General features: G+C 44.1%; 1 protein-coding gene across 3 annotated transcripts; it reads left to right on the forward strand.

Moving 5' to 3' along the window:
- Positions 1-15680: 15680 nt before the first annotated feature.
- LOC109771578 (uncharacterized) lies at positions 15681-21196 on the forward strand. Of its 3 annotated transcripts, none has more exons than XM_040392925.3 (6): positions 15681-16150; positions 18076-18181; positions 19928-20010; positions 20187-20301; positions 20399-20489; positions 20617-20875. In XM_040392925.3, the coding sequence occupies exons 1-6, from the start codon at positions 15884-15886 to the stop codon at positions 20696-20698; spliced, it is 744 nt and encodes a 247-aa protein (XP_040248859.1). In that variant the 5' UTR covers positions 15681-15883; the 3' UTR covers positions 20699-20875. The 3 variants fall into 3 exon arrangements, with proteins under 3 accessions (XP_040248859.1, XP_045086039.1, XP_020185866.1); XM_045230104.2 differs by having other exon boundaries at positions 20399-20485; XM_020330277.4 differs by lacking the exon at positions 20617-20875 and adding an exon at positions 20885-21196 and having other exon boundaries at positions 15684-16150; positions 20399-20485.
- The last annotated feature ends 876 nt before the right edge of the window (positions 21197-22072 follow it).

The following is a 22072-nucleotide window of genomic DNA, read 5'->3' on the forward strand; positions in this document are numbered from 1 at the left end:
TGCTAAACTGCTGGGATGAGTCACCTGGAACAAAATCAACAAGGTTAGTCTCATCCGCCGATTTAAATTTCATCGCCGGCTCATTCTCCGTAGTCGGCTTTTTCAGAGAGGTCATATCTGTTGGGTCAACATTGTCTTTGTAAAACTTCAACTCCTCTGTAGCACAAACAGACTCTGCATAAGCCGCGTCGCCTTCCTCACACTCTAGAGCCACCTTCCGGCTGCCGTGAACCGTAATGGTCCCATTATGACCCGGCATCTTGAGCTGTAAGTAGACATAACACGGCCGTGCCATGAACTTGGCGTAAGCCGGCCGTCCAAATATAGCATGGTATGGACTCCTTATCTTGACCACCTCAAAGGTCAACTTCTCCACCCTGTAGTTGTTCTCATCACCAAAAGCCACTTCCAATTCGATCTTGCCGACTGGATAAGCCGACTTACCAGGTACCACACCATGGAAGATAGTGTTTGACTGGCTGAGGTTCTTATCAACCAACCCCATACGGCGAAAAGTCTCATAATAGAGGATGTTGATGCTGCTGCCTCCATCCATGAGTACCTTTGTGAACTTATAACCTCCCACTTGAGGAGCCACCACTAAGGCCAAGTGGCCCGGGTTATCCACCCGGGGAGGGTGATCCTCCCTACTCCACACTATAGGTTGCTCAGACCACCGCAAGTAGCGTGGGACCGCCGGCTCAACAGCATTCACAGCCCTCTTGTGAAGCTTCTGATCTCGCTTGCACAAACTAGTGGTAAACACATGATACTGTCCACCGCTAAGCTGCTTTGGATTGGTCTGATAACCCCCCTGCTGCTGTTGATGACCCTGGCCAGACTGTTGATTAAAGCCCCCTTGACCGTTCTGAGGACCAGAATTTGAGCCGCCCCCCGGGCCATGAAAGCCGCCGGCACCTGAGCCGCCGCCCGGGCCATTGTAGTTTTTAAAGGCCTTCATGATTGCACAATCCTTCCATAGATGAGTCGCTGGCTTCTCTCTAGAGCCGTGCCTCGGACAAGGCTCATTCAACAGCTGCTCCAGTGAAGGTCCTGACCCGCCGCCTCGGGGAGGGGGCCTCCCCTCGCGTCGCTGGTTATTACCTTGCGCGCTGGCGTTGGCCACAAACTCTAGGCTGCCATCTGCCTTGCGCTTGCCTCCTCCTTGGTTCCCCGGGTTAAACTGAGGACCCTTGCCGTTGCCGTTCTTCTTTCCCTTCCCTGTCCTTTCATCATCTGAAGGGGGATCCTTGGTACCATCAGAATCGGCGTACTTGACAAGAGCTGCCATTAGTGTACCCATATCAGTGCAGTCGCGCTTAAGCCGCCCTAGTTTCATCTTCAGGGGCACAAAACGACAATTCTGCTCCAGCATTAAAACTGCTAAGCCGGCATCCATTTTGTCTGATGAGTGTATGATCTCCTTAACCCGGCGAACCCAATGTGTCGTGGACTCACCCTCCTGCTGCTTACAGTTAGTCAAATCCACAATTGACATAGACTGCCTACAGGTATCTTTGAAGTTTTGGATGAACCGTTCTTTCAGCTCAGCCCAAGACCCAATGGAATTCGGTGGTAGCCCTTTCAACCAAGTGCGGGCAATCCCATCTAACATCATGGTGAAATACTTGGCCATGGCCGCCTCACTGACCTCCAGCAGCTCCATAGCCATCTCATAACTCTCAATCCAGGCTGCGGGTTGTAAGTCAGCCGTGTAGTTAGGCACCTTCCTAGGGCCCTTGAAGTCCTTAGGTAGACGTTCATTACGGATAGCTGGCACTAAACAAGGGACACCCCCGGTCCTGGTAGGGATACCCACATCGACGGAAGCCGCCGGATAAGCCGGGGGGGTTTGGTAAGCCGTCAGTTGAGGCACTTGCTCCGCCTCTTGCCGTGCTTTGTCCTGCTCTGCTGCATAAAAGGCTCCATTATGAGTCGGACCATGGCCAGGGGGGGTCATGGCGTCGGACGTTACTTGAGCCAGTTGCTGAGACCATGTGCCGGCTGTAACTCGGGCTCTGGCCTAGACGAGGGGTCGAGTGGATCCTGTCCCGGCTGTAGGAATACGCCTCTTGCTGCGCCAGTGCTGTCTGAAGGAGTTCCCTGACCCGGCGGGTTTCAATAGCCGTCGGAGAGTCGCCGTCAACTGGGAGAGCTGCCAGCCGTGCTGCCGCCGCGACCATGTTCTCCAGCGGGTTATTATAATGACCCGGGGGTATTGGCACGTACTGAGGCGGGGCAGGGGGCACCTGGGGAGGCCCCATCACTTGTGGCTGAATAAGGGGTCCAGACCCGGGCGCTATGACCCCTGGCGGGTTACTAGACCCTGCACCTGGCGTGTTGAAGAGGTTGCGTGGATCGTAAACCGGAGGGAGTCGAGATTGGGCCTTTTGATGCCTCCTTCTCATGACCTCATTGGCCGCGTTCTGATCCATCGTGAGTTGGAAGGACTGCGCCTGGATCAGCTGGGTTTGGGCATCGAGAGCCGCCCTCTCCGCAGCCAGCCTGATCCCTTCTGCTGCAAGATCCTCTTTAGCTTTCACTAGATCCAATTTTAACTGTGCCACCTCCGCATCATGCCGAGCTTGATCCGCCGGGTCAACCGTGGCGGTTAACAGGGCCGTCATCTTGTCCGTGAGATCCATTAGCACCTGAGCCGGAGAAGGCACCGGGTTTCCTGCTCCAGCGGCGGGGTTCCGAACAGGCTGCGCACCAGCCATAAAAACTCCAACCTGACTTGGCGGCTCAAAGAGGTCCGGAATACTGTCACCATTGGAGCAACCCATGAGCCTGCCATCTTGAAGTTGGTACAACGAATTTGACTCATCGGTGGCCGACTCGCCGTCAGAGCCGGCGGCCGTCTCATCACCAGATCCAGATCGATCGGAGGGTCCTCCATGGATACACCCCACAAAAGCATGCTTTAAGGCAGGCCGGGCCCGGGCGGGTCGTGCACGCTGAGCCGTTTCGATGAGATCGGCGCAGAGATCCGGCTCGGGGCCCGGCTCACCAATCTTGCCAATGAAAACATGAATTCCGCCGAAGGGGACCCGGTACCCGTACTCAATTGAGCCGGCGTCGGGGCCCCAGTTTGCATCGTCGATGTAGAGCTTGCCGCGACGACTCTTGGTCATTCGGCCCACAGCGTATCCCTTGAGCCCTTCAAAGCTGCCCTTCAAGAACTCAAATCCACCGTGCGCTGGCCCCACGGTGGGCGCCAACTGTCGTGGAATTGTCGCGGCAGATGTCCTCGAGCTAGGACTTAGTCGTGGAGTCATTGCAACTAGGAAGTTTGAAGGGGTTATGTGGGACAAGGACCACGAGGGTTTATACTGGTTCGGCCCCTTACGGTGAAGGTAAAAGCCTACGTCCAGTTGAGGTGGTATTGATTAGGGTTACGATCACCAGGGAGCTAAGCTGCTATGCCCGGCTCTCGTCGAGATTGTTGTTGTCCCTAAACCGCTGCCGGGTCGTCCCTTTATATAGGGAGGCTGACGCCCAGCAGCCCTTAGAGTCCCGGCCGGCTCATAAGAGTGTCCGGCTCGGACTCTCAACTACACTTGCCTTACACTACAAGTTCTACCATAATAATGATTGTAACTACGGGCCTTAAGCCATATCCGGGTCTTAGCCCATCTCTGGCACATCGTCTTCAAGCTTGGCTCCGGGCTTCTGGCAACGACCATACGAGTAACCCGGCCCCTCCTAGCGGGTGACTCTAAGGTGTATATCCTCAACAGTTTTATTCATGTAAATAGAACAACAATTATTCTCTAACTTAAATAAATAACCGTATTGCAATAAACATGATCAATTTATATTCATGCTCAACGCAAACACCAAATAACACTTATTTAGGTTCAACACTAATCTCGAAAGTGTAGGGAGCGTGCGATGATGATCATATCAATCTTGGAACCACTTCCAACACACATCGTCACTTCACCCTTAACTAGTCTCTGTTCATTCTGAACCTCCCGTTTCGAGTTACTACTCTTAGCAACTGAACCAGTATCAAATACCGAGGGGTTTCTACGAACACTAGTAAAATACACGTCAATAATTTGTATATCAAATATACCTTTGTTCACTTTGCCATCCTTCTTATCCGCCAAATACTTGGGGTAGTTCCGCTTCCAGTGACCAGTCCCTTTGCAGTAGTACTTAGTCTCAGGCTTAGGTACAGACTTGGGCTTCTTCACATGAGTTGCAACTTGCTTGCCGTTCTTCTTGAAGTTCCCCTTCTTCCCTTTGCCCCTTTTCTTGAAACTGGTGGTCTTATTGACCATCAATACTTGATGCTCCTTTTTGATTTCTACCTCCGCAGCCTTTAGCATTGCAAAGAGCTCGGGAATCGTCTTATCCATCCCTTGCATGTTATAGTTCATCACAAATCTCTTGTAGCATGGTGGTAGTGATTGGAGAATTCTGTCAATGACGCTATCATCCGGAAGATTAACTCCCAGTTGAATCAAGTGATTATTATACCCAGACATTTTGAGTATATGCTCACTGACAGAACTATTCTTCTCCATCTTGCAGCTGTAGAACTTATTGGAGACTTCATATCTCTCAATTCGGGAATTTGCTTGAAATATTGACTTCAACTCCTGGAACATCTCATATGCTCCATGACGTTCAAAACGTCGTTGAAGTCCCGGTTCTAAGCCGTAAAGCATGGCACATTGAACTATTGAGTAGTCATCAGCTTTGCTCTGCCAGACGTTCTTAACGTCGTCAGTTGCATCGACAGCAGGCCTGGCACCCAGCGGTGCTTCCAGGACGTAATTCTTCTGTGCAACAATGAGGATAATCCTCAAGTTACGGACCCAGTCCGTGTAATTGCTACCATCATCTTTCAACTTTGCTTTCTCAAGGAATGCATTAAAATTCAACAAAACAACAGCACGGGCCATCTATCTACAATCAACATAGACAAGCAAGATATTATCAGGTACTAAGTTCATGATAAATTTAAGTTCAATTAATCATATTACTTAAGAACTCCCACTTAGATAGACATCCCTCTAATCCTCTAAGTGATCACGTGATCCATATCAACTAAACCATGTCCGATCATCACGTGAGATGGAGTAGTTTCAACGGTGAACATCAGTATGTTGATCATATCTACTATATGATTCACGCTCGACCTTTCGATCTCCGTGTTCCGAGGCCATATCTATTATATGCTAGGCTCGTCAATCTTAACCTGAGTATTCCGCGTGTGCAACTGTTTTGCACCCGTTGTATTTGAACGTAGAGCCTATCACACCCGATCATCACGTGGTGTCTCAGCACGAAGAACTTTCGCAATGGTGCATACTCAGGGAGAACACTTATACTTTGATAATTTAGTGAGGGATCATCTTATAATGCTACCGTCAATCAAAACAAGATAAGATGCATAAAAGATAAACATCACATGAAATCAATATAAGTGATATGATATGGCCATCATCATCTTGTGCTTGTGATCTCCATCTCCGAAGCACCATCATGATCACCATCGTCACTGGCGCGACACCTTGATCTTCATCGTAGCATCGTTATCATCTCGCCAATCTTATGCTTCTACGACTATCGCTACCGCTTAGTGATAAAGTAAAGCATTACAGGGCGATTGCATTGCATACAATAAAGCGACAACCATATGGCTCCTGCCAGTTGCCGATAACTCGGTTACAAAACATGATCATCTCATACAATAAAATTTAGCATCATGTCTTGACCATATCACATCACAACATGCCCTGCAAAAACAAGTTAGACGTCCTCTACTTTGTTGTTGCAAATTTTACGTGGCTGCTACGGGCTTAGCAAGAACCGTTCTGACCTACGCATCAAAACCACAACGATAGTTTGTCAAGTTGGTGATGTTTTAACCTATGCAAGGACCGGGCGTAGCCACACTCGGTTCAACTAAAGTTGGAGAAACTGACACCCGCCTGCCACCTGTGTGCAAAGCACGTCGGTAGAACCAGTCTCGCGTAAGCGTACGCGTAATGTCGGTCCGGGCCACTTCATCCAACAATACCGCCGAACCAAAGTATGACATGCTGGTAAGCAGTATGACTTATATCGCCCACAACTCACTTGTGTTCTACTCGTGCATATTACATCAACGCATAAAACCAGACTCTGATACCACTGTTGGGGAACGTAGTAATTTCAAAAAAATTCCTACGCACACGCAAGATCAGCAAAGAAGGAGTTCTTGGTTGTGTTACAAGGTGTGAGTATTGAGTAAGACTCAAGACCTGACCATAGCAGAAGAGAGAGAAAGGACGAAGGTCGTCCCTATGCTTTAGACGTAGGCTCTACAGTATGCTATGTACCGCACATGAAGTGTGCCTTGCCATGAGTTGGTCAAGGGGTACAATAGTGATCCGGGAATGGATCACATAACAGCGGTCGAACTTATCCTTAGTATCTAGTGGACTAAGGAATTTTCTCGATTATGGAGGTGGACAAGGAGTTCGTCGTAAAGGGTTACGTCGATGCAAGCTTTGACACTAATCCGGATGACTCTGAGTAGTAAACCGGATTCGTATAGTAGAGCAGTTATTTGAAATGGCTCCAAGTAGCGCGTGGTAGCATCCACAAGATGACATAGATATTCGTAAAGCACATACGGATCTGAAAGGTTCAGACCCGTTGACTAATAACCTCTCTCATAAGCATAACATGATCAAACCAGAACTCATTGAGTGTTAATCACATAGTGATGTGAACTAGATTGTTGACTCTAGTAAACTCTTTGGATGTTGGTCACATGGTGATGTGACCTGTGAGTGTTAATCACATGGTGATGTGAACTAGATTATTGACTCTAGTGCAAGTGGGAGACTGTTGGAAATATGCCCTAGAGGCAATAATAAATTGGTTATTATTATATTTCCTTGTTCATAATAATCGTTTATTATCCATGCTAAAATCGTATTGATAGGAAACTCAGATACATGTGTGGATACATAGACAACACCATGTCCCTAGTAAGCCTCTAGTTGACTAGCTCGTTGATCAATAGATGGTTACGGTTTCCTGACCATGGACATTGGATGTCGTTGATAACGCGATCACATCATTAGGAGAATGATGTGATGGACAAGACCCAATCCTAAGCCTAGCACAAGATCGTGTAGTTCGTTTGCTAAGAGCTTTTCTAATGTCAAGTATCATTTCCTTAGACCATGAGATTGTGCAACTCCCGGATACCGTAGGAATGCTTTGGGTGTACCAAACGTCACAACGTAACTGGGTGGCTATAAAGGTGCACTACAGGTATCTCCGAAAGTGTCTGTTGGGTTGGCACGAATCGAGACTGGGATTTGTCACTCCGTGTAAACGGAGAGTATCTCTGGGCCCACTCGGTAGGACATCATCATAATGTGCACAATGTGACCAAGGAGTTGATCACGGGATGATGTGTTACGGAACGAGTAAAGAGACTTGCCGGTAACGAGATTGAACAAGGTATCGGGATACCGACGATCGAATCTCGGGCAAGTACCATACCGGTAGACAAAGGGAATTGTATACGGGATTGATTGAATCCCCGACATCGTGGTTCATCCGATGAGATCATCGTGGAACATGTGGGAGCCAACATGGGTATCCAGAGCCCGCTGTTGGTTATTGGCTGGAGAACGTCTCGGTCATGTCTGCATGGTTCCCGAACCCGTAGGGTCTACACACTTAAGGTTCGATGACGCTAGGGTTATAGGGAATAGATATACGTGGTTACCGAATGTTGTTCGGAGTCCCGGATGAGATCCCGGACGTCACGAGGAGTTCCGGAATGGTCCGGAGGTAAAGATTTATATATGGGAAGTCCTGTTTTGGTCACCGGAAAAGTTTCGGGTGCTATCGGTAACGTACCGGGACCACCGGGAGGGTCCCGGGGGTCCACCAGGTGGGGCCACCAGCCCCAGAGGCCTACGTGGGCCAATAGTGGGAAGGGACCAGCCCCTAGGTGGGCTGGGGCGCCTCCCACCAAGGCCCAAGGCGCCCTCAAGAGGAGAGGGGGCAAACCCTAGGAGTAGATGGGCCCTAAGGCCCACCCTAGGTGCGCCCCCCTTCTCTCCCCCTTGGCCGCCACCCAGATGGGATCTGGGGGCTGCCGCCACCCCTGGGGAGGGAACCCTAGGTGGGGGCGCAGCCCCTCCTCTTCCCCTATATATATTTGAGGTATGGGGGCTGCCCAACACATGATTTGCTCTCCCTCTTGGCGCAACCCTACCTCTCTCCCTCCTCCTCTCCCGCGGTGCTTGGCGAAGCCCTGCGGGATTGCCACGCTCCTCCATCACCACCACGCCGTCGTGCTGCTGCTGGACGGAGTCTTCCCCAACCTCTCCCTCTCTCCTTGCTGGATCAAGGCGTGGGAGACGTCGCCGGGCTGCACGTGTGTTGAACGCGGAGGCGCCGTGGTTCGGCGCTTAGATCGGAATCAACCGCGATCTGAATCGCTACGAGTACGACTCCTTCATCCGCGTTCTTGCAACGCTTCCGCATCGCGATCTACAAGGGTATGTAGATGCACTCCCCTTCCCCTCGTTGCTAGATTACTCCATAGATTGATCTTGGTGATGCGTAGAAAATTTTGAATTTCTGCTACGTTCCCCAACAACGGTAGGGTGCGAGCAGTTATTTCGCCCGACCCCGCGCCCCTGCCCATCTCCCAACCCCTCCCCCTCCCCCGTCGGCAGTTCTTCTTTTTCCCCCTCGCCCTTCTCTCCCTCTCTCATCTCCTCCACTCCCCCCTCGGATCTTCACCGTTTCTTCATCGTTTTTGTGGATCGAGATGGCCCGGAAGTGAGAAACGTAAGCTCCTCCGATCCCGCCAAGTAGTTTCTACAAACTTGCTTCCGATTCGACGCATTATTTGCTTGAAATCCCTCATATTTTTGAACTTAGATTGGAATTTTTTTTCACCTGTGATTGTTTTAGCTTGATTCTAGTTCTAGTTCTTAGTTCTTTAGTAACTAGTGGTAGTGAATATGAACTCTAATCAATAGTTCATATGTTAGTGTGAAGATGGACCCTAGTTCATAATTTTTTTTGTTAAAAAAATTATGATGTAATGCATGTGGGAGGACTTGTTTTTTTTTATAATGCATGTTGATATGATGATATGAAGATGTTGTTTGGAGAAAATACATTCAAGATGAACTCTATTTAAAAAAATTGTTAACAAAAATGATGATATGATGCATGTTGATATGATGTGATCCATCATGTGTAGTAGATGCTCTTGGAGGAATATGCATGTTGGAACCCTAGTTCATGTAATCAAGAAATTTCATTTTTTGTTTATGTATGCTTATGCTTATGATGCTTTTGTTTATGAAATTTTATTAAGGCGGGCACCTCTTGCGGACAACATCGGCCCACGGTACTCCATGCTTGACTATACATTCGAGAAGGGTCATCGTGCCCGTTTCATAGAGAACGGAGTGTTAAGTAATATGAAGGAAATATTGATCAAAGTTTTCGGATTGATGAAAATAAGTTCCTAACTTTTGCCGTCCACTTTTTGACAGATGCTCCAGCCGTATCATGTATATGTAATAGGTAAACTGGTGGTCGTATCATGACCGAGAGTGGGACTTCGATCTGAACGTGATGTGCGATGCAGACAGTGGTCTTTGGCGGTGCATCGTGCCCATGATCTGTGTGTACGTCGTCGAGTGGCACTTGCCACACCGCGTGGCCACGCGGTTTGGGATGTATCAGCATACCCCACCGGGCCCGCCGACCGATACCTTTCCAGAGACCGGTTACTCGACAGCCCAAGAAGAAGACTGAAGAGACTCGTTCAAAAAGGAACGAGGACCGTACCTCCAAGAGGAGCAGGAGCAAGTAATTCTGCTCTTGAATACTTGGCTCTTGTAGTTGTCTAGTGGTTGCGAAACTACGTGGAACTATGTGTTTGCTATTTGTGAAACTATGTATGTGCTATTTGTGAAACTGTGGAACTCCGTTTGCTAATTAGTTGAACTTCGTTTGACATGTCTATGTACTTCAAGTTTTATTAATGTGTATGTGATGTCCAAGTTTAATTGTTTGAGATCTGTTTTTTAGGCTCTATATCATTGTTGTGATATTATTTTTGAAAAGAAGCAAGCAATTAAACTTGAAACTATACTCAAAATTTAGGTTTTTCCATTTGTAAGGCTTATAATTCCGGTTTATAAGGCTTATCTCAAAATTTTAGTTTTTCATTTTATAAGGCTTAATTTGGTTGTTCCCCATCACATGTTCAGATTTTAAGGTGCATTAAATCATTGCATGCAAGTATTAAGAAAAAATTGACCAATGCATGTAATTTATGCATGCATGCATTGCAATTAATGCATTGGTAAACATACTTTTTTGAGGAAAACAAGAGCATTAATTGGATGCTTTTGCAAACTACAAAAAATATTCCACCACTCACCATCTACCTTGGTTGGTGAGATTTTGAATTGAACCTTATAAACCGGAAAAGAGGGAGTAAAACACAGGACACTACCGCCAAGGACCCTGGCGGTAGGGTCACACCGTCTACCGCCAACCCCCATGGCGGTAGGTTGAACCTACCGCCAGGGCACTGCGCTTTTTCGTTACAGAAACTTTCCGAGACAAAAACCCATGCCTCCGCCTACCAGGGATTCTGGCGGTAGGGTCAGACAGGCTATCGCCAGGGTCCCTGGCGGTAGGGTCTGGCGGTAGCGAAAGGGTCAAATCCTGAAATTCTTTCCAACCGGTCAGATCCTGAATTGGTATGCGAAAAGGGTCAAAACACGAAAATTTGCCTCCTCTCCATGGACGACCATCCCATGTTGGCGTGCTGTCCTGGCCCCATGCGTTGTTCCATCGATTCTGCGCACACCAGGGCTACGGCCAGTACTGCCTACTAGTACTAGCATAGTAATCGAGTGTTTTCTGCACATCTCACATCACAATTGATTTGGCACAGCAAGCAAGCACCGGCCACCCACAAGACCAGGAAAAGAGACAGCACAGACAGTAAAAACTGGCTGATGGAATTGACTGTAGTATTTTTGATGAAATCTAAATGGACATTTTAATAGATACGATATATTTTATTTTATTATTATATAGTTGTGAATATATATAGTGTTTCTCATGCATGTGGAGAGAAATATTATTAGTGTGATTGATGAGGTGGCATGTGTGGAGAGTTTGGATGTGTGAATAGCATTTTAAGAGAAATAATTAGTTTCCATGCATCTTTAAGAGAAATAATTAGTGGGATGATGGTGTGACATGTGTGTATATTGAGAGAATTGAGATAGTAGGGATCAATTTTCCGGGAACAATATCGGGCTCTATACAACATTGTGCGTCACAAAGGTGATACTATCGCCACGGTAATGGAATCATTTCCGCCAAATATGATGTTCAGAAGAGATTTAGTTGGACCCAGACTCCAAGCGTGGAACATCCTGCTCCAGCGGTTGTCCACGGTGCAATTATCACATGGGTCTGATGTATTCCGATGGAACCTTTATGAGAATTGACAATTCTCAGTGGAGTCTATGTATAGAGCGCTAATCCAGTCTGATATGCCAGTTGATAATAATAAGAAGATCTGGAAGATAAAGACACCTTTTAAGAATAAAATCTTTGCATGGTATCTTCGTCGCAGGGTCATTCTTACTAAAGATAACCTTATTAAGAGGAATTGGCATGGAAGTTTGCAATGTGTGTTTTGTCATCATGATGAGACAATAAAACATTTATTCTTCCAATGCAAATTGGCTCACTCTACATGGTCAATCATCAAAATAGCTTCTGTCTTGTATCCTCCTTGTAGTGTTGCTAATGTATTTGGCAACTGGTTACATGAGACTGATCACAGGTTTAGAACTCTTATCAGGGCGGGAGCGCTTGTCGTTATTTGGTCACTTTAGCTATGTAGAAATGATAAGATTTTTAACGATAAAAGTACTTATCTGATGCAGGTTATCTACAGATGTACCAAGACTCTTCGTTTATGGTCCTCTCTACAACGCGTGGAGAATCGAGACCTATTTACGAAGGTGTGTACACGATTGGAGGCTACAGCAAGGGATACTTTTACCCAACATGGGTGGCAACATGATCTTAGGATTGGCCCCCTCCGCTTTAGGCGTTATATGAACTCTTCATGTTTTTGTATTTCGCCTTTTTATTTTTCGTTTGTGTGAGGACCTTATTTGGCTGTGTGCATCTTAGTTATGCAGAGGCCGAATGTAATGCTTAAATCTTTTAAGTAATAAAACGCCCCTTTTCGAAAAAAACTATTTAGGTATACTAGAGATCACACCCTAGGCATTGCGGCAGGAATATGTAGCAATTACTTCAGTGAGAACTGGGTGTATGAACATCAGTCTTTAGCCTAACAATATGTGACTGAAGCTAAAATATAACTTTATTGCATTTGATTATTCTATAGTTGTAGAATATTTCTTGATATGAGTAGAATGCATAGTGCATGTTGATATGTGTGTTTTCTCTTCATGATGTCATGGTGAGGTAGCATATATGCATGTTAAGAAAATTGAAGTTAGTGAAAATTGAATATGAGCAACATGTACTTCCTCTGTTCTTAAATATAAGTCTTTGTGGAGATTTCACTACTGAATCCACACTCTAAAATGCATCTATATACATCCGTATAGGGTTCATAGAGGAATCTCTACAAAGACTTATATTTAAGAACGGAGGGAGCATAGTGCATGTATAAGTGTTTTCTCATGCATGTGATATGATTAGGTGGCATTGTTGCATGTTGAGAAAATTAAAGTTAGTGAGGATCAACTATTTAAACATATAGGATAGAATAAGGTAGTATAAGATAACCTCAACCAACTATTCATGTAGGTCGAGCATTGTTGGCAAATCAAGTTTTTGCGTCTGAATGTGTGTGTAGGATGCAAAGCTCCAATGTACTACAATCAACCGTTGGAAATTAAAACAAATCTATTTACAAAGATAAACCAACTAATTACTTTACTTGAAAAAAAAGTTAGGAGCATGTGTCTACAACCCCTAAGACTAGCCACAATGGGCATGTTAATACTCTATGTTACTATCTCTATAGTGGGGAGTAACATATGTGTGGTAACATGCAACACTTTATTTATTAGGCTATAGACTCATCTTGCCTTGATATGTGTGATGTTACTCAGGCTGGTCATAGTGGGGAGTAACATAGACTAGTACTAGTCTATGTTACTACCTCTATAGTGCATAGTATCAAAGGTTAGTATCATATGTGGTCTCATTTATTGCCATGCATGACACATAGTAGCATCACATTTATTATGTTACAGTATCTACCTATGTTATTATAACCATCTCTCTCTTCTTTAATTGTCTGCCACATAAGCATGTTTGCGAGTCCCAAATGCATGATACTACTTATGTTACCCCCACTATGGCCAGCCTCATACTAGTAGTAACTAGCTATGTTATCATATGCTTCTCTTTCTTCATTTATTGCTTGCCACATCATCTATTTTATCTAGATATATGTGATGTTACTACCTATATTACTCCCACAGTGGTAGTCTAAGATGTTCAAACGCAAACTCATAAACATATAGAGAAACAAAAGGGCCAAAATTTAGATGGGCACAGTAATGGAGTACTCCCTTCGTTCCTAAATGTAAGTCTTTTTAGAGCTTCCACTACAAACTACATACGGATGTATATAAACATATTTTAGAGTGTAGATTCACTCATTTTGCTCCATATGTGGTCCGTAATGGAATCGCTAAAAAGACTTATATGTAAGAATGGAGGGAGTATATTTTTTTGTCTTTTTTTACACTCCATGCTGAATTTGGAGTAAAACTTCACCGAACAGCTGCACCCGAGTACAGTATTTATCACGATGGAACACATAGGAGCGTGGGAGCGCAGGCCCGGCGATAGATACGATATCTTGGCGCACCAGTGCGCTGCGGTCAGGCTGCTCCCAATGGACCGGTGCTTAGATGGGGTGCTAAGCATATTAAATAGCTTAGCAACCAAACTCCCCAATGCATAGGTGCTTAGCTTCTTGTAGCTAAGCTCCCTTCATTTAATGATTTACTACTAAACTCTCTCATGCATTAGTGAGTTTGCTTCATTTAAAAGTTTTGCCTAGGTTCACGTGCTTGGCATTGGTTCTTCCTGGGATCACCAAACACATCTCTCTTCTCTGAATTGCCTTGCCACATCAGATTTTTCGTCTACATGGCATGCTTAGCACCCGTACGAGGTGGAGCATTGGGAGGGGCCTCAGCCTTGCTGAGCTGACGGTACATGCAGACGCAGGGAGAGGGAACCAATGCTGCTTTTAATTTCGCTATTTTTTTAAATAATACATTTTTTATTAATTTTCATAAATATAACTTTATCCAGGGTAATATTTATGAAAATTAATAAAAAATTAGCCTGAACATTTTTACCCTGGATATATGTTTATTAATTGTATATTTTTTGTATACATCAGGAACATTTTTTTATACACGTTTAACTTTTTTAATTACATGATTAACATTTTTTAAACATATATTTTTTATGCCTACTTTTTTTGCAAAAACAATTAGCCCACAGCGAGCCAATTAGCTCCAGTGTATAAAAAATGTTCCAGCTCCGGATCCGGTATGGGAGCATCACGGACCTAAGTATGATTGGTTGCTCTTTTTGTATGGAACTGGAACATTTTTTTCAAACATATTTTTTGGTGTCAACTTTTTTTCATACACATTCTATATTTTTTGAATAGATAAGAAACATTTTTTATACACACATTTAACAATTTTTAATCATGTATTTGAAAAAATGTCAACTTTTCAAACATATTTTTTTGGTGTCAAATTTTTTTAAACACATTCTATATTTTTGTATAAATAAGGAACATTTTTTATACACACATTTAACAATTTTTAAATACATGCTTAACACTTTTTAAAATATTTTTTATGTCAACTTTTTTGCATATATATTGTACATTTTTTTATACATCAGGAATATTTTTTATACACGTTTAACTTTTTTAATTACATGATTAACATTTTTTAAACTTATATTTTTATGCCTACTTTTTTTGCAAAAACAATTAGCCCACAACGAGCCAATTACTTCAATCGGCCTACAGTGGGCCGACAGGACGCAATCAGCCCACAGTGGGCCGACAGGGGCCAGTCGGCCAGCTGTAGGCCGACTGAATCCAATCGGGCTGTGGGCCGACTAGGCCCAGTCGGCCTGCAGCGGGCCGACGGTGTATTATTTTTGAATTTTTTTTATCAAGCGTAATATTTATGAAAATTAATTAAAAAATGTATTATTTAAAAAAATAGCCTTTAATTTCTGCACGGGGAAGGAGGAAAACACGCTCGCTCAATCTTTTGCTGGGCATCGTTGCAGCGTGCAAAGATTTCTTCTGTCCATGGAGAGGCATCCCTTGACACATGTTGGCGTGCCCTCATGTGGTCAATGCCCGATGCGTTATCCCATCGTAGCTGCGGACGCACTTGGGCTAGGGCCAGTGTACTAGACCTAGCATAGTAATCGAGTGTTCCGCACATCAGCTTCCAACTTCGTCGCAGAGCTGCACATCACGATGGAGCAGATGGGATGGGAGCGTGGGAGCGCAGGCCCGGCGGTGATACGATATCTTGCTTTTAATTTCTGCACGGGGAAGGAGGAAAACACGCTCGCTCTCCCCGCCTCTTCTTGGAAGTTGGAGTCCAACCCTGCAACGCGCTCTCCCTCCTCTCTCTCACCCCTGCGAGCCGCCTTCTTCTCCTCGCCAGGCCACGCCTAGCTCATCCCACTCCTCTCGTCGCCACCAAGCCACACGTCGGGCGGTGCTCACCTCGACGCAGCCGCATTCGTGGAGAAGATGGGCAAGCGGAGGGTTGAGAGGTCGCTTCTCACGGAGAAGACGGCGGACGCCGGCGCCGTCGCGAAGCGGACGCGCTCCGGTTCCCACGCGCTCGCGCCGCCGCCCTCTCGGTCTCCGGCCGCCGTTCAACCGCCCACAGAGAGCGGCGATGACAGGTCGCTGGCGGACGTCTCCGCCGTCGAGCCTGCCAGGAGGCGAACACGGTCCAAATCCAACCCGCGCCTACCTCCTCCACTGACGGCGCAGAAGAAGGTTTCCTGGGCGGTAATCTGTATCCAACTCGTTTCACGCAAAAAAATAAATCTCTATCCAACTTGTTATGCCTTTAGGGCCCCTTTGGCTTACAATACAGAGGAATGAGTACTCTGTCAAGCTGGATGTTTGGTTCACACGCATTGGAAAAGCACTTGAATCTAAATAAACTTGCTCAAGTTTGAGTCAAACCACATGAAATTTATAGTTTGAGTGTTATTATACCACTAAAGATTCTTACTTTTCTTAGTCTCGTTTTTAGTGCATAGGAATTTGAAGAAGAGATCCAAGTGGATGTTATGATTCCCCCGATTTTCCTTTGAAACTGGGTTCAAAAGAAAATTGCCTCCATTTTTCCTTCGCCCCATTCCTTTGAACTAAATGCATGAATATTTTTTTTATACAACGAACTAGCAGGAGCCCTTCTTTGCATTAAGAAGATAGAGTACAATGTCCGTTACAGCAAGAAAAGAATAGCTAAGAAGTAAGAACAGCTGTTGGACCTCGCAACACTCATATGTAAATGGTTACAACACTATATCCTATTGGCCTCTTGGACCAAACCAATATCAGCTTTGGCCTTGTTTGCCACCCTGCTAGCCGTGGCGCTCTAGTTCTTAAAAGTTCTGGCATTTCTTTCCTTCCATATGTGCCATGCGATGTACATTGCCGTAGTCACCCGTGTCCTGCCCGCTTGGTTCGATGCTCTTCCTTTTAATCGATTCCACCACCTGTTGATTGATGTTGCAGAATGAGCAATTCTCACCGTCGATGCATGTGTATCAGCGAAGCATTGTTAGACATCTTTTGGACAGTGGAGGGTGATGTGGGCTGTTGTCTCAAGGGTCTGATAGCATTGCGTGCCATTGTCAGCATGGGGCCAGCCCCTGCATCTTAGTCTGTCTGATGTCCAATTGTGATTCTGCAGGAGCAGCCACAAGCTCAGCCTTTGCTCGCCAAATTTGATCAAATCTCGGTGGTGGAATCCGGGTGAGAAACTAAAAATTGTAAGCTGAAGTGACCGAGTAAGATCCATCACATGTTAAGTTCCATCTGTGCAGTTGCATTCTGTCGTAAGCTGAACATTTTGAATAAGTTCCCAGAGGTGTATGGACTGATCAATTTCCTGTGGACGCATACGCTTACAATCCTTTCATCCATCTCCCATCAGCCAAGGCCTCTTTAACTGTTAGGTTTTTCTGGCATGCTAAACGAAACGCACTAGGCGCTAAATCCTTCGGGGCCTGACTAAACATCCACTTCTCTGTCAAGAATCGAGCGACCGACCAGTCACCAAGAGTGATTGTGGTGCAGGCCGCAAACATCTGCTTATCAGTCATGTCGCAAGGTCCAGGAGTCGCTTTCCATGGTTTGTCTTCGTCCTGCCACTCGTTCGACAGACATCTTAACCTCAATGATCTTCCAAAACACCTAATGTCCTTTATACCCAATCCTCCATTTTGTTTGGGAGCACATACTGCTCTCTTCTCCATGTTCCCCATTTCCCCCATGTCCCTCTTCATCAGCGTTCTATGAAAAATTCCCCTGGTTCTTATTTAGTCTCTTCTCAACCCAGACATTTGCAGCGAAAATTGTGAGGAAGTATGTTGCCATGGCAGTTATCACCGAGTTGACGAGTAGCAGCCTGCCTGGCCTTGTGATTATCTTCCCTTTCCAAGCCTTTAACCCTGCGGACACTTTGTCAAGCAGAGGTACTTATCCTATGAATCAAAGGAGCCCTTATTGATTTCTCAAGCTCTTTTTTTTACTCCTAAACGGTCATATACAATCTTCGACACTTATATTTGTTTAACTACCCAAAACTACCATGCGTTGAGCACTCATGTAACCATATAGGACATTATCTCTTCACATGTAAATATACTAGCACACTTCATATTCACTCTAAAGAAAGTGTTCTCAATTTGGACTTTCAGATACCAGTAACTGATAAAGGCAAAGAAGAACATAAGCAAAGAGAAGTTCCGAACGCCAAGATGAGGACGAGGACGCAGCCATCCAGGAGAGGAAAAGGAGACGCAGGTCCTATTACCTCTAACTAGTACTGTATTATGCTTTCAGTTACTACAGAGTTGAATCACAGTTCAAATAGAAAAAAAATAAAAAACAATTAAATCAGTGAGAGCTGAATCACACTTCACTTAGTTCTGGAACAAAACCAGATAAATAAGCTGTCATTTTCTTTTTGAGGAATCTGAAATCTGCTCGCTGTTTGTTATTGCCCAATATGTATACATATAGTGCCAAAAAAGGTTGAAATTACTTTCATCTGATTTGAACTAGGGAGTGACGTGCATTTGCGTGGATGGATTTTAGTGAACATGTATTGCTCCTAATATAGGCATCTTCTCAAATGCGCCAGTTCTACCATTGTTTCTTATGCGCACATGCTTGTGTAATATTATTGAAAATAGTACTATGAAAACAAACCATTAATGGGATATTCCTTGATGTAACCAAGCTAAAGCTTTAACATATTGATTGACGTTGTTAGAGATGTTAACAGTATGCATGATAGTCTATAGGTAATTAGAAACCAAAGGAGTAACATGTTGAGACGGCGCGTAAAAAATCCTTTTACAGAATTTAAAGAATTAAAATCTAAACACGATTGTCTCACATATATAAACTTTGTGCTCTCTTCGTTCACCTCCACAACATTTGCTGCATCGCAATTACTTTGAGTTGTTAGTGTAGTGTCTTGCATTTACACCCATCCTATCCCATTCGCCCTCAAATTTTTAAAGGCTTTCTTCTACATTGCTCTCATCATAGCTTGTCTTTTCCGATTATGCATGTAGTTTTCATCTAGTAATATAGTACAACTAACACGACTTATCACATACTACCTCCGTTTGGGTTTATTAGTCCCCTTCGTATTTTGTGTCAAATTTTGTACAACTAATTACTATGATGGCTTTCACTAGATACAAAGGGGACTAATTCCACTCACTCACTCACGCATCACAGTGAAATGAATGAATAATGCTGTTAAATGAAAAATATCCTGTACAATACACTCACTCACCCACGCATCATGGTGGAATCAATCTTACCTTTTTCTCAATTTAACACCTTTTCAATTATTTTTCATTTCAATCTATTTCAGATATTTCTGAATATAAGAAATACAATTTCCTTAATGAAATGGTTGGATGTCAAAAAAAGAAAACCGTCGAAATTCTACTCTCTTCCACAACCCATCTAGCTCGATCTTGTCTGACACATATGGTACATCTTCTCTATGTTCTGTTGACGAAAACAACCAATGAATGCCGATAAATCTGCCGGATGTTACATTGACATGGTTTATCCATCGTTATATGCCGCAGGTTATCAAAAATACATAAAATTCCTAATTTTACTTGAAATTTGATCTGCATTCCAGCTCTGCTGCAGTTAAAAAGTTGCTTAAATATTCTTATGTCTTAAATTAGGAGTGTGTATCATATTTGTTATTCTATTAAATTAATCTAGTTAGGGCCGTGGACATAAACCATGTACATCTTCCTCCCCCACTAGAACAAATAAAATATATAAATGTGAAAACTCATTGGGTCTTATCCACCTTAGATTGTTTCTAATGACTTGCATTTATCCGTGAAATTCAAGCCTTAAAAAGTATGCCAATTTTTTATCCTTCGAAAGTCCGCCAACTTAGATGCACATTTTTCTGTCAACTTTAGCTACTTTTTAAATTACTTGGTATAAATAAATTTCATGACTTTTCTAACATATGTGGAGTCCTCAAGTAAAGTTTCTTTGCAGGCGAGGCAAGCAATGCGTCGGTGATACCTCCTGCAAATTTTGATCGAGAAAGTCAACCTCGCATGCAACCTACACATTCCGAGGTACTTTTGTTTCATAAACATTCTTCTGTGCAAGCTTCTAGGCTGAAATTTCGTCGTTGGTAATATCTTACATATCAGTTTAAAAAAGTAGTGATATCTTGCATATTGCTTGCTGCACCTCTCTCCTAGTAGTAAACAACAACTAATTCTTGTGTTGCTGAGTTTTGTGTCTTCAGCAACAGCCAGTTGGTACAAGGGGTCAGCGGTACCCGAACAAAGGTGAGGTGCAAAAGGAAGCTCAAAGGAGAAGCAAGAGGCAAGAACCGAGTGGAAGGGAAAACCTGAGCAGAGGTATTTTTTCTTCCGCACCTTGCGGTATGCACATCTTACGGAAGAATGCTGAATTAACTGATGATCTTCTCTATTTTCTTGCATGCACTTTTGTTAGCACTCGTTCCTGCACCGGTGAGAAAAAGCACGAGAAGAAAGTCAAGGCCTTTGCAGTGGTGGCTTGGTGAAAGGTTTCTGTATAACAGTAAGTATGGCGGATTTGTTGTTTGTTCTCTTGCTGTTTCACTTTTATGTAGGATGCTGATAGAAATTTGTGCTCTGAAATGAGGTCAAATTGGCTAATAATGGTATTATTGACTCTGTCCCTGCTCTTAGAGTACCAAAAATGCAATTCGGGCTTTTTTGCTTCGTAAGGAAAGTGGAGGAAGCACATAAGAACAGGAAAGTTTTCCTTTAGCAGCATTATTCATTCATTTGGTTAAACGAATAGAGCAAAGGAAAACCGAAGGATTTTTTTTCTTCTCTGATCTCACTTCCGAAAGGGAAAACACAGGACTTTTACATTCTGCTTGGCCCTCATTTTAGAATTCCTACACACAAAGAGGCATCCTAACTATACTTTCTTTTCATGTAACTTGTGCAGATAGGCTACCCGGCGCAATAGGCATTAAATCATATTCTCACGGTGAAGATGGCAAGGTTGCACTGAGAGTGGAATCCTTCCTGCCCAAACAATATTCAGATTTTGTAGCGCATGTCGGGATGTACTGAGGTTCTTGGATATGTTTCGGTTGTGACGCTTCTATCTATCCTTTTGTGGCATTTGCGATCTTTATCTTAGCCACGCAAAACTTTTGAGATTGATGATGCCATCTATATTTGAACTTGTATCCTGTATTTTCACAACTTATCGGCCACGGTTGTGCATGTGGTATGAGGCAAATATCTCTCTCCATTGATTGTTTCAACTATGAAATTAGTCCTTGCATGGCAGTCACTTGTTAATGTTCAGGTTAAGGCCTTGCCTACAAAAGAAGGCCCGTTTACTTCTGGTGGCATCTTTTCAGAAGGAAGAATTTTCTATCTCCCACCTCACTATAGCAACCAACAAAACAATTTTCTTGAAAAGGAACCAACAAAACCATATACATAAACCTCTTGTTTTGTTCTTTTGCAAGAAAGTTCAGAGATAGCACTGGGTGATTGGAGCTCCTGTTATGTACGGTGTTGTCAATTGCCAACCAAGCATCTAGGAAACTGAGGTCACAGATTTCATCCAGCTTTCGATTCTTCAGATTTTTCAAGATGGCAACACGATATTCTGCAACCAAAGCAGAGTAAGTTGCACCAAAAACACACTTTTAGGGGATTTTAGCACATAGCACGGACTCCGGGACTAATAATAAATGAAAAACCCAGCAACTAGTCGTTTAACAAGAAATCTGACAAGTGGGGTCACCTCTCATTAACTAAAATGATGGTTCGAGTTGAGCCGGCTAGGTGAGTTGGCCGTGTCTCCAAATTGATGAAATATATAATATTATTTGGTGTGGAGTTTTTGAACTAGCTGGAAAATTTCAAAACTTCTTATAAATCAAATTAACTGTTCTGGGATAATTCATACCATTTTCCCCGCCATTTAGAAGATCCAAATAAATGCTTTTCCAAATTTGAACTGCACTTTTTTATGTAAAATTATAGTAAATCGGGACCGGCTAGTGGTCGATCAGTTGACTGAAAACAAAATTTGGATCAGTTGACGTACCACAAATTTGTTTCAGTCAATTTGCTAGATCACTAGTACATGCTTAGGGCGTACACACGTATAGCC

The sequence above is a fragment of the Aegilops tauschii genome, chromosome 6 (assembly GCF_002575655.3).
Source record: "Aegilops tauschii subsp. strangulata cultivar AL8/78 chromosome 6, Aet v6.0, whole genome shotgun sequence".
NCBI classification, from domain to species: Eukaryota; Viridiplantae; Streptophyta; class Magnoliopsida; order Poales; family Poaceae; genus Aegilops; species Aegilops tauschii.